Source organism: Cydia fagiglandana, chromosome 3 (genome assembly GCF_963556715.1).
Source record: "Cydia fagiglandana chromosome 3, ilCydFagi1.1, whole genome shotgun sequence".
Classification (NCBI taxonomy): domain Eukaryota; kingdom Metazoa; phylum Arthropoda; class Insecta; order Lepidoptera; family Tortricidae; genus Cydia; species Cydia fagiglandana.
In genome coordinates this window covers 19,943,175-19,970,537 of record NC_085934.1, presented here as the reverse complement: position 1 = coordinate 19,970,537, position 27,363 = coordinate 19,943,175, and the positions used below count along the sequence as shown (strand labels likewise).

General features: G+C 39.4%; 1 protein-coding gene across 1 annotated transcript; it reads right to left on the bottom strand.

Moving 5' to 3' along the window:
• Positions 1 to 11: 11 nt before the first annotated feature.
• On the bottom strand, positions 12 to 25,746 carry LOC134680318 (cholinesterase). Its single transcript, XM_063539433.1, has 16 exons — positions 25,012 to 25,746; positions 24,411 to 24,560; positions 23,709 to 23,846; positions 22,883 to 23,029; positions 13,874 to 14,030; positions 13,406 to 13,495; positions 12,756 to 12,877; positions 11,964 to 12,134; positions 11,490 to 11,691; positions 10,476 to 10,663; positions 6,760 to 7,052; positions 6,186 to 6,381; positions 5,295 to 5,410; positions 3,977 to 4,012; positions 2,840 to 2,993; positions 12 to 2,400 (listed from the first exon to the last, which is right to left on the bottom strand). Exons 1-16 carry the CDS (start codon positions 25,315 to 25,317, stop codon positions 2,215 to 2,217), a joined length of 2,652 nt encoding a protein of 883 aa, XP_063395503.1. The 5' UTR covers positions 25,318 to 25,746; the 3' UTR covers positions 12 to 2,214.
• Between the last annotated feature and the right edge of the window lie 1,617 nt (positions 25,747 to 27,363).

Genomic DNA, 27,363 nt, shown 5'->3' with positions numbered 1-27,363 from the left:
AACATAACAAATATCATCATTTGTTTAATTTCGTGTAAAGTAACTATACAAGATAGATTGATAATAAATAGCTAAATACCTACCTACCTTTCAAGGCACATTACAAATAACACACGATTGCACAAAATGGACGGACAGACGATCACAAACATTTAAAGTTAATTATATAATTATATTATAAAAAAAATGTCTTTTCATGTCTAATACCACAGGAAAGGTCGCTAAGACAACGTTGTGACTTCATGGCAGGTCGATTTCGCACGCACACATACACACTTTTAAGGTTCGAGTCATTCATTTTCGATTTAAGAATGTATGCGTGTCGTGCGTGTCGTTGGAACTTCGTGAGGTGATTTTTTAGGTTTAACCTTTTGGACGCGAATAACCGATATATCCGCGCCGCAGGTCCAACGCCAAAGACGGATTAACCCGTTACAGATCACAGAGCAACATAGACCTACGTGCATATGCATAAAGTTCAATTTCAGTTTTGTGACGTGGCGTCCGAGTGACAGCTTTTGTGTTTGACACGGTGTCGAAAAGGGTAAGCCCAAAAATCACCTCAGAAAAATTTAACTACATATAAACACTATAAAATAAGGTTGTTATGAAATGACAGTGTAGTCTTAGCGAACTCTGCCTAATTATTCTGTGTGGCTAATACTAATATTACTTTTTAATAGTAAAGTGTGTAAAATTAAGAAGTAAGCTGCACATTGCAATTGTAAGTTAATCATTAGTTCTTATGGGCTAACTTTACCTTTAAGGTAACATGTACACAAAATACTTAGTGTTATGTTAACTTTTAATTATAAACATATTTTTTTTACCCATAGTATATAATCCAACTAATCCAAGGCACTAAATTAGGTTATGTTATTTATCATTATTTTAAAAGAGACGCTATGGAGTATTTTGTGATATGGTGTTTTCACTAATTGCTCTTTAACTCAGTATAAAATGTAATGAAACTCACAAGTAAGGCAATTTTAATGTTGCTCTGTAATTCAGTATAAAATGTAATGAAACTCAAAAGTAAGGAAATTTTAATGTTGCTCTGTAATTCAGTATAAAATGTAATGAATTCAAAATGTAATGAAACTCACAAGTAAGGCAATTTTAATGTCTACAGTGTCCCTAAAACTAGCGATAAAATTGGACTGACGAGCATTTTAAGCTATCAAAACAGTAATTTCGACAACTATTTTATGTAACTCGTATTTTGAGTTTCATATTCATATTATGTAGTGTTATCAGTCATCGATTTACGTAAAACAGTCATATTGATTATTAACAAATCCACTAAAATAATCACGCGTAAATATTACATTACATGTATTGTACGTTTTACAGTACACTTGGCCCTTTAAATTTTCGACATGGTTACGTAATGTGCTAATTATCGCACTAGTGCGGTAAGGAGTACCACATGTACTATAAAATAATAACTGTGAATAGTAATATGGAATGTTGATTTTAATACTGTCATAATTATTGTTAAGGTACAAACTTTCTCATAATGATACTTAAACTAATTAACGGTGGTATTATTAAAAAACAAAACAAGCAAAGAAAAACAAAAGAATAAAAAGCAATAAAAATGAAAACTTATCGTTAAATATTAATGAGTGCAGGTAAATATTAAGAGTTCGAGATAAATACAATCATGGCTTGCAGATAAAGAACGAAAATATAAAAATAAAATTGTTCTATCTAACAAAATTTAAATAAAAGGAAAAAATTGCTTCAATTTCAAACAATTGTTTTTTCGGTGCTATTTTGACACATATTCACACAACGAGGGCAGCGCGATGCATGGTTCATAGTTGACGTTATTTGTGTGTGCACGAAATATAGACCGTGTATGTTACAGGGGCTGCCATTTCGTGACCTTAATCGAAAGCAAAAACAATTCTCGCTTCTAAGCGGGTGCTGCCACTTCACGCTGGCTTTCACTTAGGAGGGTCTGCCATGTAGGAGCTTAATCTAAAAATGGAAACTTGACATAATACTTGGCGCCAATGAATAGGGCGCTTCTGCACGCTCCCTATCGGCTCGTTACGAAGTCAGTCCATGATTAGTAGTCTGTGAAACAACTTTGTCAGCAGAAACAGGCGCGAAATTCAAATTTTATATCTTTTGCACCTATTTTTTTAAGATTGCCGCTTTTTTCTACTGACGGCAATCGCTCGATATACTTGTTAAACTAGCGGTTTAAACGGTGGTCTGCGGCACTCCCTTCACGATCTGCGTCCTGGAGCGCGCGCGCGGCAGCGGCGGCGCGGGCGCGGGCGCGGGCGAGCTGGCCACCAGCCCCTCCTGCAGGGACAGCGCCGAGCCCGTGGACGCGGCCGACGGCGGCCGGGTCGATAATGTGGTCAGTGTCGCCGGCTGGGACGTCTGTCGACAAAAAAAAAGGTTTGTTAACCCTATGAATGCCACGCCTATCGTGAACCTTTTCTGGACTGCACGGAAGTTATAAGCTGAAATAAATGTCATATTCTAAGAAAAAGTGACCTCCAGTGCCCCAGGCTGGAACCGAACAGGCGTCCTCTGCTATCGCGGCAGGTGCATATGTACGAAGGTTGATATTAGGCTAGAAAGTTAAATTCACAATATTTGAGATAATGGAAAAACGTCTCCCTCTGAGAACGGACAGTACAAGAGTACGTATAAACTGTTTCTAAAAATTGTATCATGAGGCCTCGCGAACGTCAGCTGCAGCTCCGTTGGCGGCCTTCACCACAATGTAGAAATTTTGAAAAAAAGGAAAAATTTTTCGGATCTTTACTGATTGAGAATTAATAAACTACAGTTAACTAACATCTTAGGTACTTACAGCTCGACTAAGAGTGGGCGGTGTATGAGGTTTCTTGACGGGCACATCGCGGTACTCGTAGATATTGTCGCGCGACCGCGTCGCGTTGTCGATGCCGCTCTCGTCCAGCTCAGGAACCATGAATATGTCGCCGTCGTAGAAACGGTCAGATTCTCTGCAATAACGATGTTTTTTCGTAATTTGGGAGCCGATGTAACTAACGATGTAGGCCTCAGTACATTATGTGGCAATTCAGCCGGCCTAGCCAAGGTCACAATCGCTATCGCTTCGACAACGAAAAGCAATATGTCTCTCTATCACTCTTCCATATTAGTGCGACAGTGACAGTTGCGTTTCGATCGCTACGGAGCGTAAGCGATCGGCATCTTGGCTACGCGGCCTGTACATACAGCTCGATCTACTTCAACAGTAGATCTCGATTTTTCTCTCTTAGCTTGACATTAAAACTATTCAAAGCTTAAGCAAAAAATGCTCTTTCATTATAAACGGCAAAAAACGTTAAGAAATTAATAAAAACACCATTCTGTCACATCTACATGCATATGTCGGCGGACGATCGTAAGATCAATTCCTAGGCATATCGTGAAACGTGAAAATCTTTGACTCGTTCCCTGGGTCGACGGAGCCCCGCTATGCGGGGTTCCTATTTCTGGGCAGTTTGCCCTTCGGGCATCTGAAGCAACCTAACGAACCTATCCTGCCTATATACTCGTACTGGTTTAATGAGACTATCGTCAAAACGGAACATTACGATCTGCCTGATCTTATGATCGGCCGCCGACACATATCCTCCTAAGGCCCACCCATACAAATAAAAAATAAAAATTTTGCCACTAAAATTTGAACCTACAATGTAGGCAATAGAGTTGATTTTGCGTTGTTTAAAAACTGAACGAAATAAACCAAAAGCAACTCTGCTCCAATCGAATATGGTTTAAATTCCATTGAACTGAATAAGTACTATAGGTAGGACCTTGGGCCTTAGGAGGATATAACAAAACTGCAAACATTATGATGGCAAACCGAGGAGAACTTGACACATGTACACAGGTTTTCATGACAAGCAAAATAAAAACCAATTTAATCTAACAAAAAAATTCACAGCATAACATTATCTACTCGTAATATTTCACCTACATTGCCGGTAGTAATTTCCATTTAGGAGGCATAGCCCTGCGTGAAATATAAAAAGTATTAGAAGATTGTAATATGCATTTTTAAGACGCTAGACGTCTATATTTTTCATACTCGTAATACGACGTTGACGACCGGTCTGGCCTAGTGGGTAGTGACCCTGCCTGCTAAGCCGATGGTCCTGGGTTCGAATCCCAGTAAGGGCATTTATTTGTGTGATGAACACTAATATTTGTTCCTGAGTCATGGGTGTTTTCTATGTATATAAGTATGTATTTATCTATATAAGTATATATATCGTCGCCTAGCACCCATAGTACAAGCTTTGCTTAGTTTGGGGCTAGGTTGATCTGTGTAAAATGTCCCCAATATAAAACAAAAAAAAAAAAAAAAATATGTGGCTTTCCATCTTTCTATTAGAGAATGGTCCTTATGCACATGGAGCATAAGAACCCTTAAAGCATCACTATAACTACATCTTATAAAACAAAGTCCCCCGCCGCGTCTGTCTGTCTGTCTGTATGTTCTCGATAAATTCAAAGCTACTGAACTGATTTTCATGCGGTTTTCACCTGGTTATTTATATCAAAAATTCTTGAGGAAGGTTTAGGCGTACAGAATCTGATAAGGTTTTGTGTACCCGTGCGAAGCCGGGGGGGTCGCTAGTTTATAATAATGATTATGCCTTGGTTTCCTAGGATAGCGGTGCCGTCATATAGCGGCCGTCTCCAAACAAATACTACGACATCCATATTTAGCCGTATTATTTAGTATGGCGTATAGTAGCGTATCTGACTGTGCCAGACAGTCTGCCAACAGGGAGAGATGGCGGGAGATCGTGCGAAGAGCTGTGTCTGCCTCTCCTACCGATGCGGACGCCTCAACGTGACCACGACCGCTCTGTCAAGAGCGATACGACAGAGAAGAAGATTTAGTATGGAGACGGCCGCTATAGACCGACCGCTTAGGGTCCCCCCCACATCTGGCGTCTTTCGAGCGTCGGCGTCTGTCGGCGTCGGTCCAGCGCTATGGAAAATGACGTCGCTGCGCAGTTGCGTCGACGCTGCGTCGACGTTGCGTCGACGTCGGCCATAGAACTGTAGACGCCGACGCTCGAAAGACGCCAGATGTGGGGGGGGCCTTAACTGAGCCATCGCTGAGGCGTACGGCGCCCGCACCTTCCCCGCCACCCTTAGTCGTCCCGCCCCGTCACCCCCGTACCGCGCAGGCGAAGACTCAGTTAAGCGGTCGGTCTAATTATGACGGCTACCATAGAAAAACCGATCTTTAGGGAAGATTGAGTTAACTGTAATTAATTTACCTCTTAGCATTCCGCCACAGCATACAGCAGACAACCACCAATACTATGAGCAGGAGACACGCCACCGACACAGTCCAAAAGGCAATTTGGAGCGGTTGCTTTGGCTCCCACCAATACTGGAAACAAAACAAAGCGTAGAAATAAACGGAAAACGGAAAAATTCACTGTCTCGCGACTCTGGATGACTAGTCCATCGTTCTGCAAATAGAGCTACCGAGATTTCACTCTATAATGGTAATGGGTACTAAATTGGTCAATAGAATTGTTACTGTCAACACAGCTGCAACTCTTAAGCTCGGGTTTCCTAGGATAGCGGTGCCGTCATATAGCGGCCGTCTCCATACAAAATAATACGGCTAAATATGGATGTCGTAGTATTTTATATGGAGGTGGCCGCTATATGACAGCACCGCTATCCTAGGAAACCAGGGCTTAAAATCAATTCTCTGATAAATACTGACCGGACCGACTAAGTAACAGGAGGGTAGGTCGGCACGAACCGGCCCACTACCGTTGGTAGATACATCGTCCAGAAGGCCAGTTCGGTCTGTCGGTAGTTGAGCTGGATGGTTGAGTTGTATCATGTATTTGATTGTCTACAGATATATTACCTCAGTAATAGGAGGGTAGGTCGGCACAAACCGGCCCACTACCGTCGGTAGATACATCGTCCAGAAGGCCAGTTCGGTCTGTCGGTAGTTGAGCTGTATGGTAGAGTTGCATGGTGTATTTGCTTGTCTACAGATATATTACCTCAGTGATCGGAGGGTAGGTCGGCACGAACCGGCCCACTGTCGGTAGATACATCGTCCAGAAGGCCAGTTCAGTCTGTCGGTAGTTGAGCTGGATGGCGGAGTTGTATCATGTATTTGATTGTCTACAGATAATTACCTCAGTGATAGGAGGGTAGGTCGGCACGAACCGGCCCACTACCGTCGGTAGATACATCGTCCAGAAGGCCAGTTCGGTCTGTCGGTAGTTGAGCTGTATGGTTGAGTTGTACGTGGTGTTGAGGTTGAGATAGCGGAGTTGACCTTCTGTCGCTTGTTCGAAGTGCACACCGAGAATTCTTGTGCGGGTTGGGTTGCTGAAAAATAATAATTATTATAACTTATTTTAACTAATGACCGGCAGGCGTGATTCACCCTGCGATTTCGTCGCTTTGCAACAGGTAACTACAAGTACATCCGTCCCACACCAATTTTGGTGGTTAGCAATAAGCCGCGCGTGGCGCTGTCGCCACCAAGCGGTCATTATCTGTCCTAATCGTAACAGACGCGTTTTGTTAGAGTGAATCTTCTGTACCTAGTACTATTATTTATTCTGTGTCACCGGTGGGTCTTGTAAAGTCATAATTATTATGTGCATTTTAGTCTGTAAGATGGGTTTTAGTTGTCGGATAATAAATGATATTTGATTCATTTTTGTTTGACAAACGTCTGTCAATAAATCGCAATCAACTCACCCAAACCTCGCGAAATCCGAGAACGCCTTCATAAAGAAATGGCTCATGTTTCTATCATTCGGCGTCCACATCTGCCTCTCGATCCTCTGCTTCCTCGGGAAGAACTCTTGGTCCATGAACGGAGCCCCAGTCAGGAAGTAATGTTCGACGTCGTGTGAGTACTGTCTCCAATGGGGCCAGTTGTAGGATTCTACTGTTGTATTCAGGACGTACATGTACACTGGGACTTTTTGTTCAAGGAGGAGTTTCACCATCTTGTCGGTAGGGGCGCGGTATAGAAAGTCCGATAGGAGCTGTGAATATAGACAGACAGAAGGTAGAACAGTCCAGTAGATGATACAATTTCAGAAACAGATTTGATTATAGAGGCAGATAGCAGGTGATCTTATCGCTAAAGAGCGATCTTTGTCGGCGTAGGATTCGGCAGGTTGCCCCGGACTCGCCAAACAGGAGACTTCGGTCAGAAGTCCGTGAGTCATCCAGACGTCGACCTGAGGCCTTACATGTACCAGAAAACTTCGTAGACTCCTCGCAGATGCAGGGTGTAGTTGTACCGCTTTACTGGTACACACTTAAGTGACATACTAATGATACCTTTTGGTTGCGATACGTATTTCTCCTATGAATTTAACCATATACCTAGATAGTCGATATGACGATAAAAATGCTTTTTAAACGGACTTTTTTCGTCTCACTTAGAACAGAAACCATCTCTATATAAAAGAAACAATAGCTTTGTTTAATAAATTAGAGTCCAATGTCCAAAAACCACAATAGTTTAATTCTATTACTTAATAAAGTAGTTCTATTTCTACTAAATCACAGAGTAAGACACTAATATCTAAGTGCCTCAAGTGTTTTTATTTATTTTTATTTATTTATTTATGTTATGGAGATCCAACAGCTATCTATACAGAGTATGCCACATTAATAAGAGATGGAAAGCCAATTACAGGATCACACATGTAGCTAGAGATTGTACATTCAAATTTACTTGAATGAAAAGTGTCGACGCTCGGACACAGCAACACACAACATAAGAGTTTTTTCTTTTTTTTTTACAGTAAATATTAAGTACACTCCAAAAATGACAATATTTAAAAAAAAAACCTACAATCAGAAATACAATAGAAAAGTAGCAAACAAATACTTATTACACATGCTCAATCAAAACATTTTAGCGTCAAATAATGTTTAACCAAAGGTATCTTACAATTAAATATATCTATATCTAATTGGTTTGCCAGATTGTTTAAAGCTCTACTCGCACGCGACAAGAAACTATTTTGTCTGTATTTAGACGATGAAAATTTAACGGAAATAGGAGGATAATACCTTTTACAACGAGTGGGAGTATTAAAAGAGATATTGGAAAGTAACTCAGGACTATCCACCAAACCAGTAGTGATACTAAGTAAATAAGTTATGTCAGCTATTTCCCGCCGTTTTTGAAGTGGAACTAAGTGATGTCTTTTACAAATAGATAGATAGTTAGATGAGCTATAAGGAGATTTAGTTTTGAAACACAGAAATTTAATGAATTTACGTTGAATACGTTCTATTCTTTCAGTATATGTAGAATAGCAGGGGTTCCATATTTGAGATGCGTACTCCAGCTTGCTTCTGACTAATGAGCAGTATAGCACTTTCAATGTTTTTGCTTGCTTAAAGTGAGTGGAATTACGCATTATGAAGCCTAATGACCTATATGCACTGCCTACTATACTATCAATATGCTTATCAAATAGCAGTTTGGAGTTTTGGATGACTCCAAGATCCTTCATAAAGGGTATTTTGACAAGAAGTTGACCCTTAAGCCTGTAAGAAGTAACAATTGGGTTATATTTGCGCGAAAATGACATTGAGAAACATTTGGAAGGATTCAGGTCAAGCCCATTAGCTAGGCAGTACTCATCTAGGCGTAACAAATCAGACTGTAAGAGACTTGAATCATGGGGATACTTTACTTTTATAAAAATTTTCATATCATCGGCAAAGCAGAGTAGGTTAGAGTAGGTGAAACAGTTCCCAATGTCATTAATAAAGATATTAAAAAGTAACGGACCCAGTAAAGATCCTTGGGGGACTCCACTTGGAACCGTTACCCACCCTGACATGTAATTGTTGACAACTACGGCCTGAGATCTATTATCAATATAGGATGTGAACCATCTCAGTAGATCTCCATTGATTCCTATATTTTCAAGTTTAGAAATTAATAACCGGTGGTCAATTTTATCGAAGGCCTTACTGTAGTCTGTGTAGACTACGTCAACTTGAAAGCCGTCATCCATTGCCTTAGATACATATTCATTAAATAACACAAGATTTGAAATAGTAGACCTACGTTGTAAGAAACCGTGTTGATTTAAGATAAATGAGTGTTTAAGTGAAATATATACTTGTTCATAAACAATTTTCTCAAAAACCTTGGCCAAAATACATAACTTAGAGATAGGTCTATAATTAGTTATATCCGCTTTAGATCCTTTTTTATAAACAGGGGTGATAAAGGCTGATTTCCAAATATCAGGAACTGTGCATTCTTTTAAAGAGCGTCTAAATAATAGAACAATAGGTATGACAAGTGCCTTGGCACAGTTCTTTAAAAACAGAGCTGGTAACTCATCTGGGCCAGCAGATTTAGCTGTATCCAAGTTGAGTAGTATTCTAGTGACCATATTCGGGTTCACTTCAACACCACTCAAGCCGAATACACAACCCGTACTATGATTTACCTGAGGTGGAAAATTTAGCGAGGAGAAAGTAGAAGTAAAATATTCAGAAAAAGCGTTACAAATGTCTGGCCCATTGTTAACCGACCTATTATTATATTTCAAGCAACTAGGAATTTTGTTTGAAGTCGAACGAGATTTAACAAATGCCCAAAACTGCTTAGGGGACTTCTCTATATTCGATTCCACACGTTCCATGTATATATCAAAGCAGTGCTGCTCCAATCTATGCGCCCTGTCTCTCAGAACATTAAATGAAATTAAATCGGATATATTACCATATCTCTTCAATTTTTTAAAGTATTTATGTTTTTCTTTTAGAACCTTCTTTAGTGCTAATGAATACCATACCGGATACGAATCAGAATAAATTTTCTTTTTAGGTATGTAACTATCCCTTAACATCTTAAAAGATTCGTAAAAGAAATCAAGTGACTGATTAAGAGTACGTCCAGAAAACTCCTCTTCCCAATTTATTAATGTTAACTCCTTATCAATAGACTCGTAGTCACCCTTATTATAAAAGAATTTCACCTGAGGAGCTGAATGTAAGGGGTCCGTCATTGAAAAATTCATACGAATTATTATGGGCTTATGATAGGGATCAATGGGTACCAGGGCGGTAGGGCATTCACACACAGAGACAAGATCATTGCAAAGGACGAGATCTAACAACTTATTAAATTGATTGAAAACACCATTATATTGAAGTAGACCAAGCATGCTTAAATCGTCAATTAAACTGCACTCATCAGCGGTAACATAATTAGACGGAATCATAGACGAGCCGCCGCCAGTCCATATAATGTTACTCATATTAAAATCACCAACCACTAAATATTTGTCATCGGGGTTATTAGATACTATTACACTTAGGTTACTTAAAAAATTTGATAACTGCTGTGAAAAAGTGTTACCGTTATTCTGTTTACACAAATACAACACACAAATATGAACAAATATGAATTTTAACACACTTACGTGCACATATTGGTCCCTGATGGCGCTGACGTTATGCGGCTCGGGGTGGTAGGTATACATGTAGCGGATCGCCTCGTACACTCCCCGCGGGTTCAGCGTGTAGTTGTACCGCTTCACCAGCTCTTGCACCTTCTGGTTGAACCACGTCTCTGATATCTCGAAGTTGGGCGCTAGAGATTGGTTGTTATCTGTGGACAAAGAAAGTTATTTTACGTAAATTTAATGTTCTTTCAAGAGCCTTACAACGCACACGGTCCCTTTACGGTGAGATGCTGAGGAGGAACCCTGACTTTAAACCGTGCATTTCTGATGCAACTTCTAAGGCCAAAAGAGTGCAAAATATTACGTGAATTTACGTCAAAACCCACCGTTAGACCCAAATTGTTTTATACGAACCGTGACAAAAAGAAGTACTGAACTGCTTCCTGCGGATGAGGTCTTCAGGCATGGCGTCCAGGAAGTGCCATCGCGTCTCCAACCCTCGAGGTATCCTATAGTATATAACCTGTCTACATGTACTCACACAGCACGTAGGCCGCCTCCTGCGTGGTGACGCCGGTCATGTAGCGCAGCGCGGGGTTGAACTGCCTCCTGCGGATGAGGTCTTCAGGCATGGCGTCCAGGATGTGCCGGTCGCGTCTCCAACCCTCGAGGTATCCTATAGCATATAACCTGTCTACATGTACTCACACAGCACGTAGGCCGCCTCCTGCGTGGTGACGCCGGTCATGTATCGCAGCGCGGGGTTGAACTGCCTCCTGCGGATGAGGTCTTCAGGCATAGCGTCCATGAATGCCAGTCGCGTCTTCAACCCTGTATCCTATAGTATATAACCTGTCTACATGTACTCACACAGCACATAGGCCACCTCCTGCGTGGTGACGCCGGTCATGTATCGCAGCGCGGGGTTGAACTGCCTCCTGCGGATGAGGTCTTCAGGCATAGCGTCCATGAATGCCAGTCGCGTCTCCAACCCTGTATCCTATAGTATATAACCTGTCTACATGTACTCACACAGCACATAGGCCGCCTCCTGCGTGGTGACGCCGGTCATGTATCGCAGCGCGGGGTTGAACTGCCTCCTGCGGATGAGGTCTTCAGGCATGGCGTCCAGGAAGTGCCAGTCTCGCTCCCTCCAGCCCTCGTACCAGCCGTCGGCAGGGTATGTGAAGTTATTCTCGTAGACTGGACCCCAGGGGATGAAGCCGACGTGAGGCTGAAAGGTAAAAAATATATATAATCAACACAGTTTAAGGTCAAAGTGGGGTACCAAAACCCCCAAAGGTGACCGTAGAGTGCACGACAAGACAGCATTTGACAGGTAAGTACCTCAAATTCAGCGTTTCCTAGCTCGCAAAAGATACGACCTTGACGGAGACCGTCGACCGGTTTCCATGAAGAGTCAAAAGAGGCAGTGGAGTTGATGACCGAACATGAGCGAGGTCTTCCAATCAACTCTTATAAGGACAGGCTAGTGTAGTAAAATACCTCAAATTCAGCATTCCCCAACTCGTAGAAACTACGGCCTTGACGGAGACAGTTGACCAGTTTCCATGAAGAGTCGATGGGGCAGCCGAGTAGACGGCCGAACACGAGCGAGGTGTTTTGCACACGAAACTTGTCTTCTATCATCGCCCAGTCTGCGAGCGCTGAGCCGCTCTGTAAGTAAAATAAAATAGATAGTTAAATCCAGCCTTTATGGAAAAGTTTAAAAATATATAGGTGTTAGAAAGCTCACTCCACACTCGTGCGGGAATGGCGGCTTCGCGCCGCGTTTCGCGTACGAGTGTGGAGTGAGCTTTAGATATTCTTTATCCTGCAACGTTTTTGGATGTTAATATTTTCGCATCATACATAAATATTTAAAGTATGGCGGTTAAATGCGTACGACCACGCACGTTTGCATAAGAAATAAATCGAAGTTGAACCGCGAGGGCTCTTACGCGGCAACTTAGTTATTACTCGTTATTTAAACCTTCGCTTAAAAGGGAAATCCTCGAAAGGAAATGGCGCTGGATCGGACACGTACTCCGTAGGCCGGACAGCCATCTGGCCAAGCAGGGTCTCCGCTGGCATGCGGCCGGTAGTAGGCGGTCGGGGAGGCCTTGTACTACATGGAGGCGATCAGTTGAGAAAGAGGCTGGCTCAACTGGACTCGGCTGGAAAGAGCTGGAAGAAGCCGCTCAAGATCGTGACAAATGGAGGATTCTTCTGCGAGCCCTATGTCCCTAATGAGGGATAACAGGAATGTATCATCATCATCATCATTTAAACCTTTACCTGAGCTATAATGCCGGTGACTATATCCCTTGTGGTCGGCGCTAAGGCCAACAAACCAGCAGAGGCGGCGCCAGCGCCCGGCCCGAAAAGGGTGATGGAATTGCGGTCCCCATTGAACGGATCTACAACAAGGAATGCGATTATACTTCAATAAGACTATGGTTGTTCCCAAATGAGGGCTTCGAGTGGTAAGTAATTACTGTCGTTAGGGCATATATCAAACACGCTCTTAGAGTTAGACCAAGAAAAGTTTGCAGCGATTTTGATAGCCCACGCAGTGCAAATGTTATTTTAAACGTCAAACTTCTGTGAAATGATGACGTATAAATAACACCTGCACTGCGTGAGCTATCAAAATTGATGCAGACTTTTCTTGGTCGAACTCTATCCATTATTAATAATCGTTTAATTTATTGTTATTATTATATTTACTATTACATTTACACTAGGAATAGTTATGGCCCTATAGTATCACCCTGAGGTATACCTGTGAAATATATCTTAGATAATAAACTGCAAGTTTTCTTTAAGAACGTATTTTTGTAGAAATTATTCACGCATTACAAATGTCAGTATACTCTCAGCCATGGAACTTTTAATAGTCAATGGAACACAAGATATTAAAGGTTTAAACCAGTCAAAAGCCTTACCTATGTTGTCCCGGATCCAACGTAAGGCCATCGCCTGGTCGAGTATGCCGTAGTTGCCAGGGGAGTTGTCGTCGGCAGTAGAGAGAAAGCCTGTAAAAGAAATACGTATACATACTTTGAGCAATAGTTTTATGAAGCCAGACTTTTGGAATTAGATATGGCAAAAACATTCAAATTACTTAGTTCACAGTCTTAAAATGTTACAGGTATCACACCATGAGAATGCGCAGCAACAGACACACTATTACAACAGGCAAGAAATTGTCAGCGTCTTATTTTTAAAATTATATTTCACTGTTATCATTCATACGTAATGTTATGTAGGTACCTCATTCTCTTCTTTTATTAACGAGACATTTAACACAGTACAAGCGTAGGTAATAGTTTAATTTTAATGACAGCTTTAATAAGTTCAGTATACATATACATACACTGAAATAAGATTGTTGATCAGTACTTCCTACTTACCAAGAGCACCAAGCCTGTAGTTGATGGAGACCACGACGACCTTGTAAAAGGCCGCGAGCATATGAGCGGGGAACAGGTTCGAGGCTCCCGAGGAGAACTGCCCGCCGTGGATGTACACCATTACTGGGTATTTCTGGGCTGTGGTGCCTGCTTCCGTCTGGAATAGAGTTTAAAAAAACTCAAACGAGAAGCTAATAATAGTTCGTTTCAATAACCGCTACGTAAAAGAAGACCTCATAGCCTCGGCAAGATTGAAGAAGAAGCTCACAGCGGAAGATATCGGGTTCCAGGGCAGCACTCATAATATATATTTGAATGATCACCTGACTTCGGAAAATAAGAAACTACTTACCAATACAAAAAAAACCCTTAAGGCTAAAGGTTATGAGTATATTTGGGTCAAATATTGTAAAATTCATGTCCGTAAAAATGATAGTTCAAAAATTACTGTTATAAATAACGAGTGCGATTTAAACAAGTTACTCTAGTTTGTTGTTTATTAAAGTTATTGTGGTCGAATTTAATGTTAATGTTACCTACTTTGTTTTTACTCCGGGTGCACGTAAGTTTGAGTACCGCAGTACGGACCACCCGGGTCGACCGCTCCTATTGTTTACTGCACGGGCTTATCACTAAGTGCATTGGTTGTTACGCATTTTCGAGCCGCTCACTTAAATGTAATGATCTCGTTTTGTCGCATTTGTTACACTTTATGTTAATGATCTTGCTCTCTCGCACTCATAGCATTGATTTTATGTTCTGTTTTGGATGGTGTTTGCGCGCTCGCTTATTTTATAAGTTGCTATTCTCCTTGTACCTACCTACTTATTTTTATACGATTCGCAATTATTTCATGTGTTTTAATCTACAATTATTCTATTTTAGTTTTATGTTATTCCATTCGATAGCTCGACAGTAGGAAGGACTTATCCTACTATTTATTATCAAAACGTACGGGGCCTTCGTTCGAAAACTTTAACATTTTACCGTAATCTTAGTAGGGAAGTTTATGACATAATTATCTTGACCGAGACGTGGTTAGTGGATGAGATCCTAGATTCTGAATTATTTGATGACCACTACGTTGTATGGCGGCGGGATCGTGATCTTGCTTTAACGGGTCAAACCCGAGGTGGAGGTGTGCTAATTGCTACTCGTAGGCAGTTGACAGTAACACCGCAGCCAACTTACCAGTCTTCTGCTGAGGACTTATGGGTCACTTTAACACTTAATGACGGTAACAAACATTCGGTCAAACTTCATATTTGTGTATTATACCTGTGTAAGCAATCTCAGGGCCACTCTTTCTCGCAGCAGTTATCCAATTTTTTGGGCCGTTTAGGTGATAACATTTTAAGTAATCCTAACGATAAGTTTTTAGTAGTCGGTGACTTCAACATGAGTAATATTTTATGGACGCCCCGGGATTCCTCGTTAGTTCCGTCTAATTACGTAAGTAGTGATGAATGCAGTTTAGTAGATGATTTGTTTACACACGGTCTTTGCCAGTATAATGACGTCTTAAATAATTTCGGGAAGCTGTTGGATCTCGTTCTATCGAACGATGTTGTAAGTGTGTGCGAATGTCTGAATCCATTGGTACCGATTGACCCGTACCACAAAGCTTTAGTAATTGAGGTTAATTTCACTTTTATTGACTTGTTGCGATCCGACTCTCGCGTGAAATATTTTTATAACAAGGGTGACTACGCGTCCATAAATAGTGAATTTTCATCCATAAACTGGGAGGCGGAGTTTTCTACGCGTTCGTTAGTTAATTCTCTCAATTTCTTTTACGAAAACTATGAACGACTGAGGCACAAATTTGTTCCAAGTAAAAAAATTAAAGTTGATTCGTTTCCATCGTGGTTCTCACGTCCTTTGAAATATGCTATTAAGGAAAAATTTAAATATTTGAAAAAATATAAAAAATATAGGAATAAATCTGATTTGGTATCGTTTACTGTACAGCGGGACAGAGTACGAAGGCTGGAGCAACAGTGTTTTACTAATTATATTTGTAATGTCGAGAGTAATATATGTAAAAACCCTAAACATTTCTGGTCATTTGTCAAATCGCGGTCTAAATCACATGGCATACCTAATAGTTTAAATTATGATGGTGACTTAGTTAACACTGGACCAGATATATGCAGGGCTTTCTCAGATTATTTCTTATCGTCTTTTTCAACATCAAATTCCAATAACACTGTTCCTAATCCTAGTAATGTTGTTAATTCTACAGCTATCTTGACGCGTATTGGTGTAAGCTCTGGTATAGTCAGAAACATGCTACTTAAACTAGACCCGTCTAAGTCAGCTGGCCCCGATGATCTACCTGCCCAGTTCCTGATAAATTGTTCTGATAGCTTGGCGGTTCCCATTTCCTTGTTATTTAAGCGCTCACTCGCAGAGGGTATTGTCCCGCCATTGTGGAAGTCGGCCTTCATCACACCAGTACATAAAAAAGGACCTAAAACTGACATCAAAAATTATAGACCTATTTCCAAATTATGTATACTATCGAAAGTTTTAGAAAAAATTGTATATAACCAAGTCTATTCTTCCTTGAAAAGTTCTTTTAGCCCGAACCAACATGGCTTTTTGCAGCGCAGATCGACAGTATCCAACCTTGTCCTTCTCAATGAGTATGTTACTGGTGCGATGGATAATGGCACCCAGGTTGATGTCATTTACACGGATTACAGCAAGGCTTTTGATCGTATTGACCATGCTATCCTGATATCCAAGTTGTATGACATCGGAATCTGTGGCGACTTACTGAGATGGTTCTCTTCTTATATCGACAATAGGTCCCAGGCAGTTGTGCTGAATAATTACATCTCAGGGTGGGTGACTATTCCTAGTGGCGTCCCCCAGGGTTCACTGCTCGGACCACTGCTTTTTAACATTTTTATTAACGACATCAGTAAGTGCTTCATACATTCTAAACTACTCTGTTTTGCTGATGACATGAAGATCTTTGGGAAAGTGAATACGACCTATGACTCACTGCTGATTCAATCTGACCTCACGCGACTCGACGAATATTGTTTAAATAATAAATTAGATTTGAATCCATCGAAATGTTCCTTCCTGACATTTTCGCGTAGACATAACATAATTCCTACCACATATAAACTCAAAGGCCAATTATTGAATAAGGTCCAATCTATGAGAGATTTGGGAGTGGTACATGATTTTAAACTTCTATTTGATACTCATATTGACGGTATTGTAAGTAGTGCCCTGAAAACGCTAGGCTTTATAATGCGCAGTTCCATTTATTTTACTCAGGCTAAAACACTTAAAATCTTGTTTTGCTCTCTAGTTCGAAGTAAACTTGAATATGCATCCCAAATCTGGAACCCCTGCTATAATACGTACATAGGTAGGATAGAACGTGTGCAGAAAAAGTTTCTAAAGTATTTGAGCCATAAACTTAAGTGCCCCTCTAGTCGAACTGATTACTTAGTTACTTGTAGGAAACAGCATCTGGTACCATTATTCGAACGACGTGAAATTGCTGATGTTATATTCCTCCTTAAAATCATAACTGGTGAAATAGATTGCCCGGAATTGCTCCAGCAGATCTCATTCGTAACCCCTTCTCGGTTAAAAAGATACTTTCCTCCTATCTCATTAAAGCGAACATCATCCAACTACAGACGTAATAGTTTTCTTAACCGTGCGAGCCGTAATTTGAATAAGCTAACGAAAGAGCTTGACATTGATATATTTAATTGCGACATTCCCTCCGTGAGGCGTAAATTGACGGAAATGTGTTTCAATTAGGCACTTTTTATTTATCTCGTAAGTGAGTGCTTTGTATATGTAGTATCTAAGTTATAACATAACACTTTATTTTGTTCTTAGTTTTTCAGTTTTTTTTTTCTTTGTTTTTACACTATTTACTTAATTGGTGTCCTGTCACCGGTAGTAGGCTTTGATTATGTAAGCGAATGTTGTTAGTTTTGGTTTGAGTCTTATCTCTTTCATGTGTGCGATGTGTGTGTGTGTGTGTGTGTGTGTGTGATGCGTGTTACTTAAGTATATGTTTTTACTACATATCTATTTGCGAGTTCCTGTAATTGGCTCTATATATCTATTTATGATTCCATTGTCATTTAGTTAGCTGTTGGATCTCCTTATGTAAATAAATAAATAAATAAAATATATAGCTTTTTTAAGTTTTGTCTATGCCTATTGGAGCATTCCATGAAATTGTCTACCGTTTGTTCCGTACAAACGCGAATTTTCTGAAGATTTGCAGGCATAAGAGTTTCATTTTATATGACAAATGGTCAAAAATATTCACAGAAAAATAATCGCCTGCTTTAAATGCCGAAAAAAAATTCGTAACGCAGGAAATAAAATGCGTTTGTACGGGAGAGCCCGTGGAATGCTCCATTGAAGCATATTATGAGACCAATAGCAACTCGAGAAGTAAGTATGTATAAGTAAATTAATGAATTTAATGGTGCTCCTACTCGTAGCACAATAAAATAAGCTTGGTAAGTATAAGTAAATTAATGAATCTAAAGGTGCTCCTAGTACACTAAAATAAGCTTAACGAAACTTAAAGTATCTTAGTAACTTAAAGTAATAAGGCAGCTTAAACTTGGCTCATTCTCCTTACCCCAAGAGAAGTCCCAATTTCAAAATTAAACAAAGCAACCGACAGTTTACTAACCAATCAAGTCAATCAACCCCATCTATCACGCATATGATGCAATATTAATCCGTCCATTAATTGCCAAACTGACTGTAACACTAACGCCATAGAGTTCAAATCAGATTGACGTGTCAGCGGCAAAAACGGCATAGGCTATTAGTTGTGAACTATCAGCCTTATATCCAGGCGCGGATCCACCGTTGTGGGCACGGTGGGCATGCCCACAACCCTAATAGGGTGCCCGATTGATTCCCCGACTAGAAAAACGCCGATTTTAGTATCGCAGACGCTTTGGCAGAATTTCATTAGGTATAAGTACGCAGAGTAGTCAGTTGATCGATACGCAGATTTACTTTTCGTAGAATTATCGTTTGATGAACGTCAAAATTGCCCGAGTAAATTAACCATAGGTAGGTACACTACTCTACCTCCTTTTTATTAACCATGCTATTTAGTTAGGTATCAATTAAACATCTGGTGAAATGCGAAAACTGTAGAAAACAACAATGAAACCTTGAAGCTTATTTTGTGATTATTTACACACTTGTATCATTCACCGAATTCACAAAAAAAAAAAACATTTATATTACGAGGATAAAAATTTAGTTATTAATAAAATAACACTTTTATTATATATAATTACAAGTTATTAACATAAATTTTTTTTCAGAGCCAAAAAAATCTCCGTCAATTTATAAATATGGTTAATATCTGTAAGTAATATCGTCGGGTAACAAGCAACAGTCACTACCTAATAAGTACTATCGAAAAATTAAAGTAACAATGCATTTTATTACACTTTGTAACCCGGTTTATTGTCCAATAATTTCAATGGTGTTAGTTAATGACTTTTGCTTGTCACCCGACGAATAAGAAAATGCATTTTTTTAAGTTCACGATCGTTAGTAGGTAGATCTTTAAATACCGGCAGTGTCCACAGGTAAAACCGTCCACAGTACTTATATTAGGCCAAGCAATAAAAAGTTATAGAGGGAAATGCTAGGAACACAATTTTTGAGTCCATAACTTTGTTTGGACCTAGTTAGGAGGTGAACATATCAAAAGTCCCCGGCCGTAGCCCCGGTGCTGGGGGGTAGAGGGGGGAAAGAAGGTCTCATTTTTCGGTTTTTCACTTATATCTTGGAAACTTTGCGTCTTAGCGACATGACTACTAAGACAAACCAAAAGCTGATAAAATTTGTTACAAGTTTTATTCAATCAAGTTTTTCGTTATCTTGAATAGTTTTTGAGATATCCGATCTTGAAAGTTTATTTAGGGCTTTCAATTTTATCTTGATATCTACATTAGTGAAGCTGCTAGGCCGTGTTTGGTATCATTTTCGTATAAATCGGGGGTGCTGAATTCATTTTCAAAAATTGTGTTCCTAGCATTTCCCTCTACAACGTTTTTTGAGCATTCATTTCCTGACCTATACGTAGTGTGATCGAGTGCCACTTGACAAAAACTTTATAAAAGATATAAAACGTTACTCGACTGAAGGTTGCTTGATGAAAAGATTACTCTAATGAAATTCTTCTAATAATTGGTCTGCTAATTTACACAGAAGCGAACTGAATGATATGTGAATCAAGAGTCTACCAAAAGTTAGTCGGCCAATAGTTACATCTACGAATAATTGACTCTACGAAACCATTTTCGGCGAAACGTTACAACGTTACAATGCGACTAGACAATCTGCTAAAAATTGTAAAATTGTAAGTGTGTATTATAGACTGAAATAAATCGCTTGCGATCCCTCTGCGAATTTATTGGTCGGGGAATCATCAGGTACCCTCCACTCGCACTTGGCCGAATTTGGAGTGGCTGTGACCACAACCTTTTTTTAGGGCTGGATCCGCGCCTGCTTATATCCATGCTGTAAAGTTCAAATTAGGCTGACACGATAAGACCATTGTATAATTAGATAAATATGAATATGACTACGTATGATAAAGGTATAGAGTTCAAATTCGAATTACCAGGCAGCATCGTCGCGTTGATTGAATCTGTGGTCTTATTGCGAAGGCATAGATCACCTACAACTAGATGCAACATGCGCTGTCATATTTACAAATAAACGAAACATGCCTATGAGATCTATGCCTTCTGTAACATCTTACAAAACTTATACCAAAGCAGACTATTTAGGTATATTCCCGGAAAACAGGTGTTTTTGTTACCTACTCTCGTACACATAGGTACAGCCCATAAATGTGGACGCAACCTAACTGAGCCCATAATTGGTGAGATCATCATCATCATCTCAGCCATAAAACGTCCACTGCTGAACATAGGCCTCCCCCTTTCCTGAGACCTATTGGGATTGGTGAGATATATTAATTAAATTTCACGATAAAACTAAAACATATAATATTTATAACTTTAGGGTTTTGAACACATATTAATTATTAACTCACATTAAATTTATACACGGGTCTATCGCGAATTTATATTATTACCTTTATTTACCGACATTAGCAGACCACGACCAGTGAAACCTGTGTCGAAACGTCGTTAAACAAAGACCGTAATAAAATAAATTCGCGATAGACCCGTCTATAAATGTGAGTTAAACTAAAACATAGTATGAGAAGCAACTGAAAATTACTTTAAACGCTCTATTTAGTGATGACTATCTGTGCGCGAAGATAGTAAAGGTCATTTCGGCATATGTGCCATCGTGCACACTGTTAACTGACCAATTGTAACTCTTATTCCATTGGCATAAAGTATATTATTACTCATTTAAAAACTACTAACCGCCACGCGCTTTACCGGATGAATTGGAGTAATTAAACCAATGCAAGCTTAATGAGATTACGGGTCAATGAACTTTTGACCGATGCAGCGTGAAATCACTATGCTAATTTCAGTTGAAAGAGTAATTATTTGGCGTCTATTTACGTAATGAGATTACCGCGTTACTTAAAAATAAAACTTTCTAGAGGCTATGTTTAGATTTGAGTATTATAATAGAAACTCTGAAAATTAAGTATTTAGTACAGTCAGCATTAGAAGTACCGGATTAGACTACGCGCCAAAGGTGTAGACTGTAGATAGATAGAGATACCTTTGACGCATTCTCGAATAGCTTAAGAAAAAGATATTTACACTGTAATTAATCTACATATTGAGAGATGCCCTCAATATGTAGATTAATTACAGTGTAAATATTTATTTTATTCTGTTTTTAATATTTGTTGTTATAAGGACAACAGAAACATATCATCTGTAAAAAAATTAACAATCAGTTACGGTTTATGAGAATCATGAGATACAGCCTGGTGATAGACAGACAGACTGACAGTGGAGTCTTAGTAATAGGGTCCCATTTTTTACCCTTTGGGTAGGAAGCCCAAAAACTAATATATAAACAATAAAAATAGTGATTTATTAATATTTGGAAGTGAAGTTCTGGCGCGAGTGGCGCGTTGTTTCAATCTGCTAACTTTACAGGAATGCTTATGTTATTATACTGACCTATCCATTAGGCAACAAATACTAATAACCTTTTGCACCTTATGTATGTTGTACAACTATTACTTATTATGAAATCATATCAAACGAACTACATCTCTGCGGACGAGACCCATATACCTAATTATAATTATTATCAACATAATACTTATACAAATCCGTTCCAAATATCATAGTAAATACGACTGTATGCCATTTACATAAGTTGCAATTTATGTGGCACAGCTTATGTGACAAAACAATTATTATAATACGCTTCGGCACGCAGACCTAGATTATGAAGGACATAAGACAATAGGCGGCCTTAAAAATGGCCAATGGCTTGAAATACGTATGTATTTTTTTTAAGTTACTTCATATATTTTTTAAATTATTGTTTGTATGCTACTTTCATTATTTTTCACATGTTGTAGTAAATTGTGTACTTGTATGTTTAAATTATTTAATTTACTATTCAATATATCAGTTGATTCACCAAAGGTTTAAATCCTCGCTTCCCAGCAAAGAGAAATAGGTCAGGAAATATAATCATACAATTTTTTTTAATAGGTATTATAGGACAACTTTGCCGACAGGCACACTGAACCAAGAGACTTCATATAAACATTCAAAACTAAAAACCAACAATCATGTTCAGAATAAAGGGCTATATAAATAAAATTATAGGACAACTTTAGTCTCGTACGAAAGTACATAACTCAGTAATAAATATTTGTGATGAACACACAAATAAATGCCCATACCAGGATTCAAACCCGTGCCTGTTGTTCCGGGTCTCTACCAACTAGGCTAGGAGGCCGTTGAGGGGTTAAATCTGATGTCACCTGCCATTTACACATAAAAAACTGGTACTTACATTAGGCGAGAATATGTTGAGATACAGACAATCTTCGTCCATGTCGCGGATGCCTTTGGTTGCCCCGGTGAACCTAACTGGTTGGGGGCATGCGGGGCCCCAGTCTACGGCCTGGAGGAGCTGCCAGCCTGGGTGCTGTCGAGGGGGCTATGGAAGGAAGATAATGTACATTAACATTGTTTAATAAGTACGATATTAAAACAAGTAAATTGTCTCAATTTATTCGAATAATTTGTCATTATAATACAAAATTGATACAAAAATAGGATGGGAGGATTAATTGGCTAATTAGACTGTCATTTTAGTAGCATAGAGACGTGGTCACACACAACAATTTTTAGAAGATTGGTCACAGATCATTCGAACATACACTGACATTATCAGAATGACATCTGAATGATCTCATTTAGTTATCCTAGGTCGTTATGTAGAGAGAAGTACGAGCGTATAACATCATTCTGAAGTCAGTGTGCATTCGAGTTGCCCTCTCAGTCACTGAGAGATGCAGAACTAAGATTTTTGAGCGGTGATCGCCGGTTATTCCTGCTAGTTACCACCAAGTTCTTACCAGTGGTAACTAATGGGATTTTATTTTCCCACCTTTTACCACTGGTAACTACTGGGAAAAAAAATCCCACCTTTTACCAGTGGTAACTGACCGACCAAACTGAGTTGGTGGTAACTACTGGGAATACCTTTTCCCAGTAGTTACTAGTGGTAAAAGGTGGGAAAAAAGTTCCCAGGAGTTACCACTGGTAAGAACTTGGTGGTAACTAGTGGGAATAACCCGTGATCGCAAACTAGAGAATGCAATGTAGCAACTTACCTTGAATCTTCCATCCAAAACAGGAGGTCTAGCATAGGGAATCCCCAGGAAAACTGAGGCCTCTCCCTGTATCCTTTCTACTGGAGTCAACCAGGGTCTATATCCAGAGTCTGGATCTGGATTGTCATATAAATGGACCTGAAAAAAATCCTCTAAATAAAATGTGCGTTTAAAAGCAGCTGCTTGATCTTGTTACTAACTAATTGAGCCAATTTAACCAATATGTGATGTCTGATGTCTAGCAGCAGAATTGTTTAATGGAAAACACTCTGACTATCATCTGACTATTATAAACACTAAAATATAATTGGATAGATGTCTTTAATGAATATAACCTTCAGAGAGTGCTATGAGGATACAAATACCTAATTTGTTAGTATTTTGGAAAGAATATGGCGAGGGAAGTTTGGATTGCTTTTGATAGGTAACATTTAAGTTTATGGTACAGTTGCCATCAAATATATCGGGGCCGCAAGGCACTCACAAATATCTGAACATGTCTCTATTGCCAAAGCGTTAGAGCGTAAGCGTTAGTCATTAAGAACAACCACTGTACTATACTTTTCTCAATAAATTACTTGTATTTGTATCTTCAGATATTTTTGAGCACTTTGGCAGTTCTAATATATCTGATGGTGATGGCGACTGTACATTCATATAACATATTATAATATTTAATTCAAATACATTACTTTTAATTACCTTAAAACCCTGCACTTGTCCATAGTTTGTGTTAACAAAGATGTCTCGCTTGAGCATCCGTGAGTCCCGCCGCTCCCTGCCTTGGAGGTCCTCTCTCCAGCCCCCGAGCACTCCCGGGAACAGGGCATCTGGGTTGTTTGGGTCTTGGGGCTGTAATCACAGAGTATAATATAGATTGCCAAGATAACTGTTCGGATGTTACAGATAATAAATTGCAATACAGGTCCAAAAATATGTTAACAAAGAACTTTTAGGAATATTTTTCATATTTAGGTACACATTGTTTACAGAATGTCATTAAATATTAAAACTACAATCATTTAACTAAACCGAAACATAATCTTTAATTAAGATACCAGTGCCAACCAATAAAAAGCAAGGGACTAACAGACTAACATACTAACATGTCTTATGTTAGTGCACAAGGAAGGAACCCACAGTATTCCTATTAGATTCTTTTTTCTTTACACCGTCCTATTTTTACGTACTTTTGAACTGAGGTTAAAAGTTTCTGTTACAATTGTTAGATGGTTGATAAAGTAAACAAACAGTCATGTAAACAAGCAATTCAGTAGAACATGTAAAAAATTCAAAAACTTACTGTGTTAAACTTGTATGAGTCATCCAAAGGGTTTGTATTAAGGGGATTGTATGGAAAACCTCCCGGCTGGTTTATACTGGGATTGAAAGGATTGTACCGGGTTGGATCCGTCCCGTATCTCCTGCTGTTATACACATAAGTCCTGTAATCACTGTCTCCAGGATTAGGCAGTCTTGTCTCTTGAGAACTGTCCAATCTTTGCGTTTTATAAAATTCGTTGTTATACTGTCCATTGTATAAGTCTTTGTTCGATTGGCATTGCACGTTAGCAGTCAGAAAAAGGGCTAATAATGCTTTCTGGAACATTTTTCTCGCATCACACGCACCTTACACACAGTAATTAAGAGAAAAGTTTTGATGAATCACATAGTCGATGTAAGTTGTAGTTTGAGTCACTTTTCTTCGAACTTAGACACTTTCATGAATTATACCTATTCCATAATCACTTTATAAATACAGCAACAGTAAGAAAACGTTATTAATCCTTACAATTTATACGAAAATCTGGTTAGTCAAGTTACTGAAGAACAAAACATTACACTGTGCCCTAAATGTGTTGGGTTTGCATTCTTTTTATCAGAGTAGCCCTATATTTTTATCTAGTACAATGTCGCTACAGCATTAGGGCCTTATCTTTTATAATCAATTAATTTATCAGATAAAAGGCGCTAGTGACTACGCCCACTACAATCACTGCACAATTTTTGTTTATATCTTGTTGAAGTTGAACGGACTCATTCACTAGTTGTAATAAAATAAACTATTTATGTCTATGGTACGGTATATTGACCACAGAGTAGAAACAAGCTGACATTTATTATAACACGTTTAAGTAGACAATGTTGACAAGATCGAGGTGCGGTAGTGTGTTACGGCTTTTAGTCAAAGGCAAGGAGATTGGTTATCACGGAATATTAAATTTATACTTCATCAGAATCAAATCAGGGCTATAACCGCGAAAATCGAAGTTCGCAAATTGCGGGGATTTTTCTCTGTCAATAAAATAGTACCCAATTTACTTTTCTAACAGGAGAGAGGCTGGGCAGTAAAACGACTTTTTCGTGATCTAACAAAAGTATTTCTGCCGCATTTCAACAGTCTACAAAAAGTAAATGCTTAACCAACGAGGCTTATCCCGCAAAAATTTTAAAGACGTGGAAAATATTTTCATTTGAAATTATCTCGAGGCCCGCATTCCGCGAACCGTCGTCTTTTCTTGCAAACGCAAAGGGAATGAAAGACGGAGTGAATATATTTTGGATGTATTATCAACGACGTTAAACGTATGGACATGTTAAACTTTTATTCAAGTTTACCTATTAGAGCCTGAATTATTTTATGTCCTCAAAATGTTTGAGTATGTTCAAGCAATCAATTAATGTCGAACTTGCGTTCTATCGGAACATTGGTCCTATCCTATAGCACTTTAAATCCAAATGTGCTAGGTGGGTACCGAAGCTAGCCAGAAGCGGGCGTATCTTTTTAATCCTTTCTTTACTTACGTACTTTTGTTTTCACACTTTAAGGCTCGGCCACGATATTACGCGACTGGCGATGGCGGTAGCGACAACCATAGGTGGGAACGAAAGGTCCGATCGCTGTGTCTCGCTCGAACCTCCGGTTATTCCTGTCGCCGTCGCAAGTCGCTCAATGGCGTGGCCGAGCCGTTAGCAGGCGTGTCTCACTCCGCGATTTCGTCGCTTTGCTACAGGTAGCTAAAAGTACATCCGTTCGGCCCCAATTTTGGGGTTTGCCATAAGCCGCGCGTGGCGCTGTCGCCACCTAGCGGCCATATCTGTGCTGACCGTAACAGACGCGTTTTGTTAGAGAGTGAGTCTTCTGTATTTAGTAATTCTGTGCCGTTAGGGAACTTGTCGCTATGCGCCTCCCTGAACCCTCCCTCTCTGAGCAGTGGCAAAAAGTCGGGACGAGAGATGATGAAGGGACCCAAAATTACCTAACAAATAAACAAATAGGTAATATATAGGTACCTAATTGATCTCACGCACAAGCAGGTGAACATCATAACCGCGTGAAGGAACATCATAGGTATTTCAACAAACTAACAAATTTATTTCATTGAAAAAGACACTAACATGACAAATAAATAACTTATGACCTATATAAATATATCTATGAATAATACTAAATTAAAACTAACAACCCTAAATATGTCTAAAATAAACCAAGGAATATAAAAACTACTGAAAGAGGCCTCCCTGCGCAGCCTGCGCTACCCCCGGCGCTAAGGTGCCCATCACACTCGCTGCATTACAGCGTTGAATTGCGATGAACAGCCTTTGCACCAGGAAAAACCCGGAGTGCGGGTCAAGGCCCCTTTCTTACAGGCGG

What these genes read in the sequence shown, in the direction of transcription:
- LOC134680318 (XM_063539433.1), bottom strand. Translation starts at nt 25,317, where the DNA reads ATGTTCCAGAAAGCATTATTAGCCCTTTTTCTGACTGCTAACGTGCAA. An exon ending in GGAGGCGGCCTATGTGCTGT is followed by an intron (nt 10,664 to 11,489) that starts GTGAGTACATGT and finishes CTTTGTCCACAG; the next exon opens with ATAACAACCAATCTCTAGCG. An exon ending in CGCCCACTCTTAGTCGAGCT is followed by an intron (nt 2,401 to 2,839) that starts GTAAGTACCTAA and finishes TTTTGTCGACAG; the next exon opens with ACGTCCCAGCCGGCGACACT.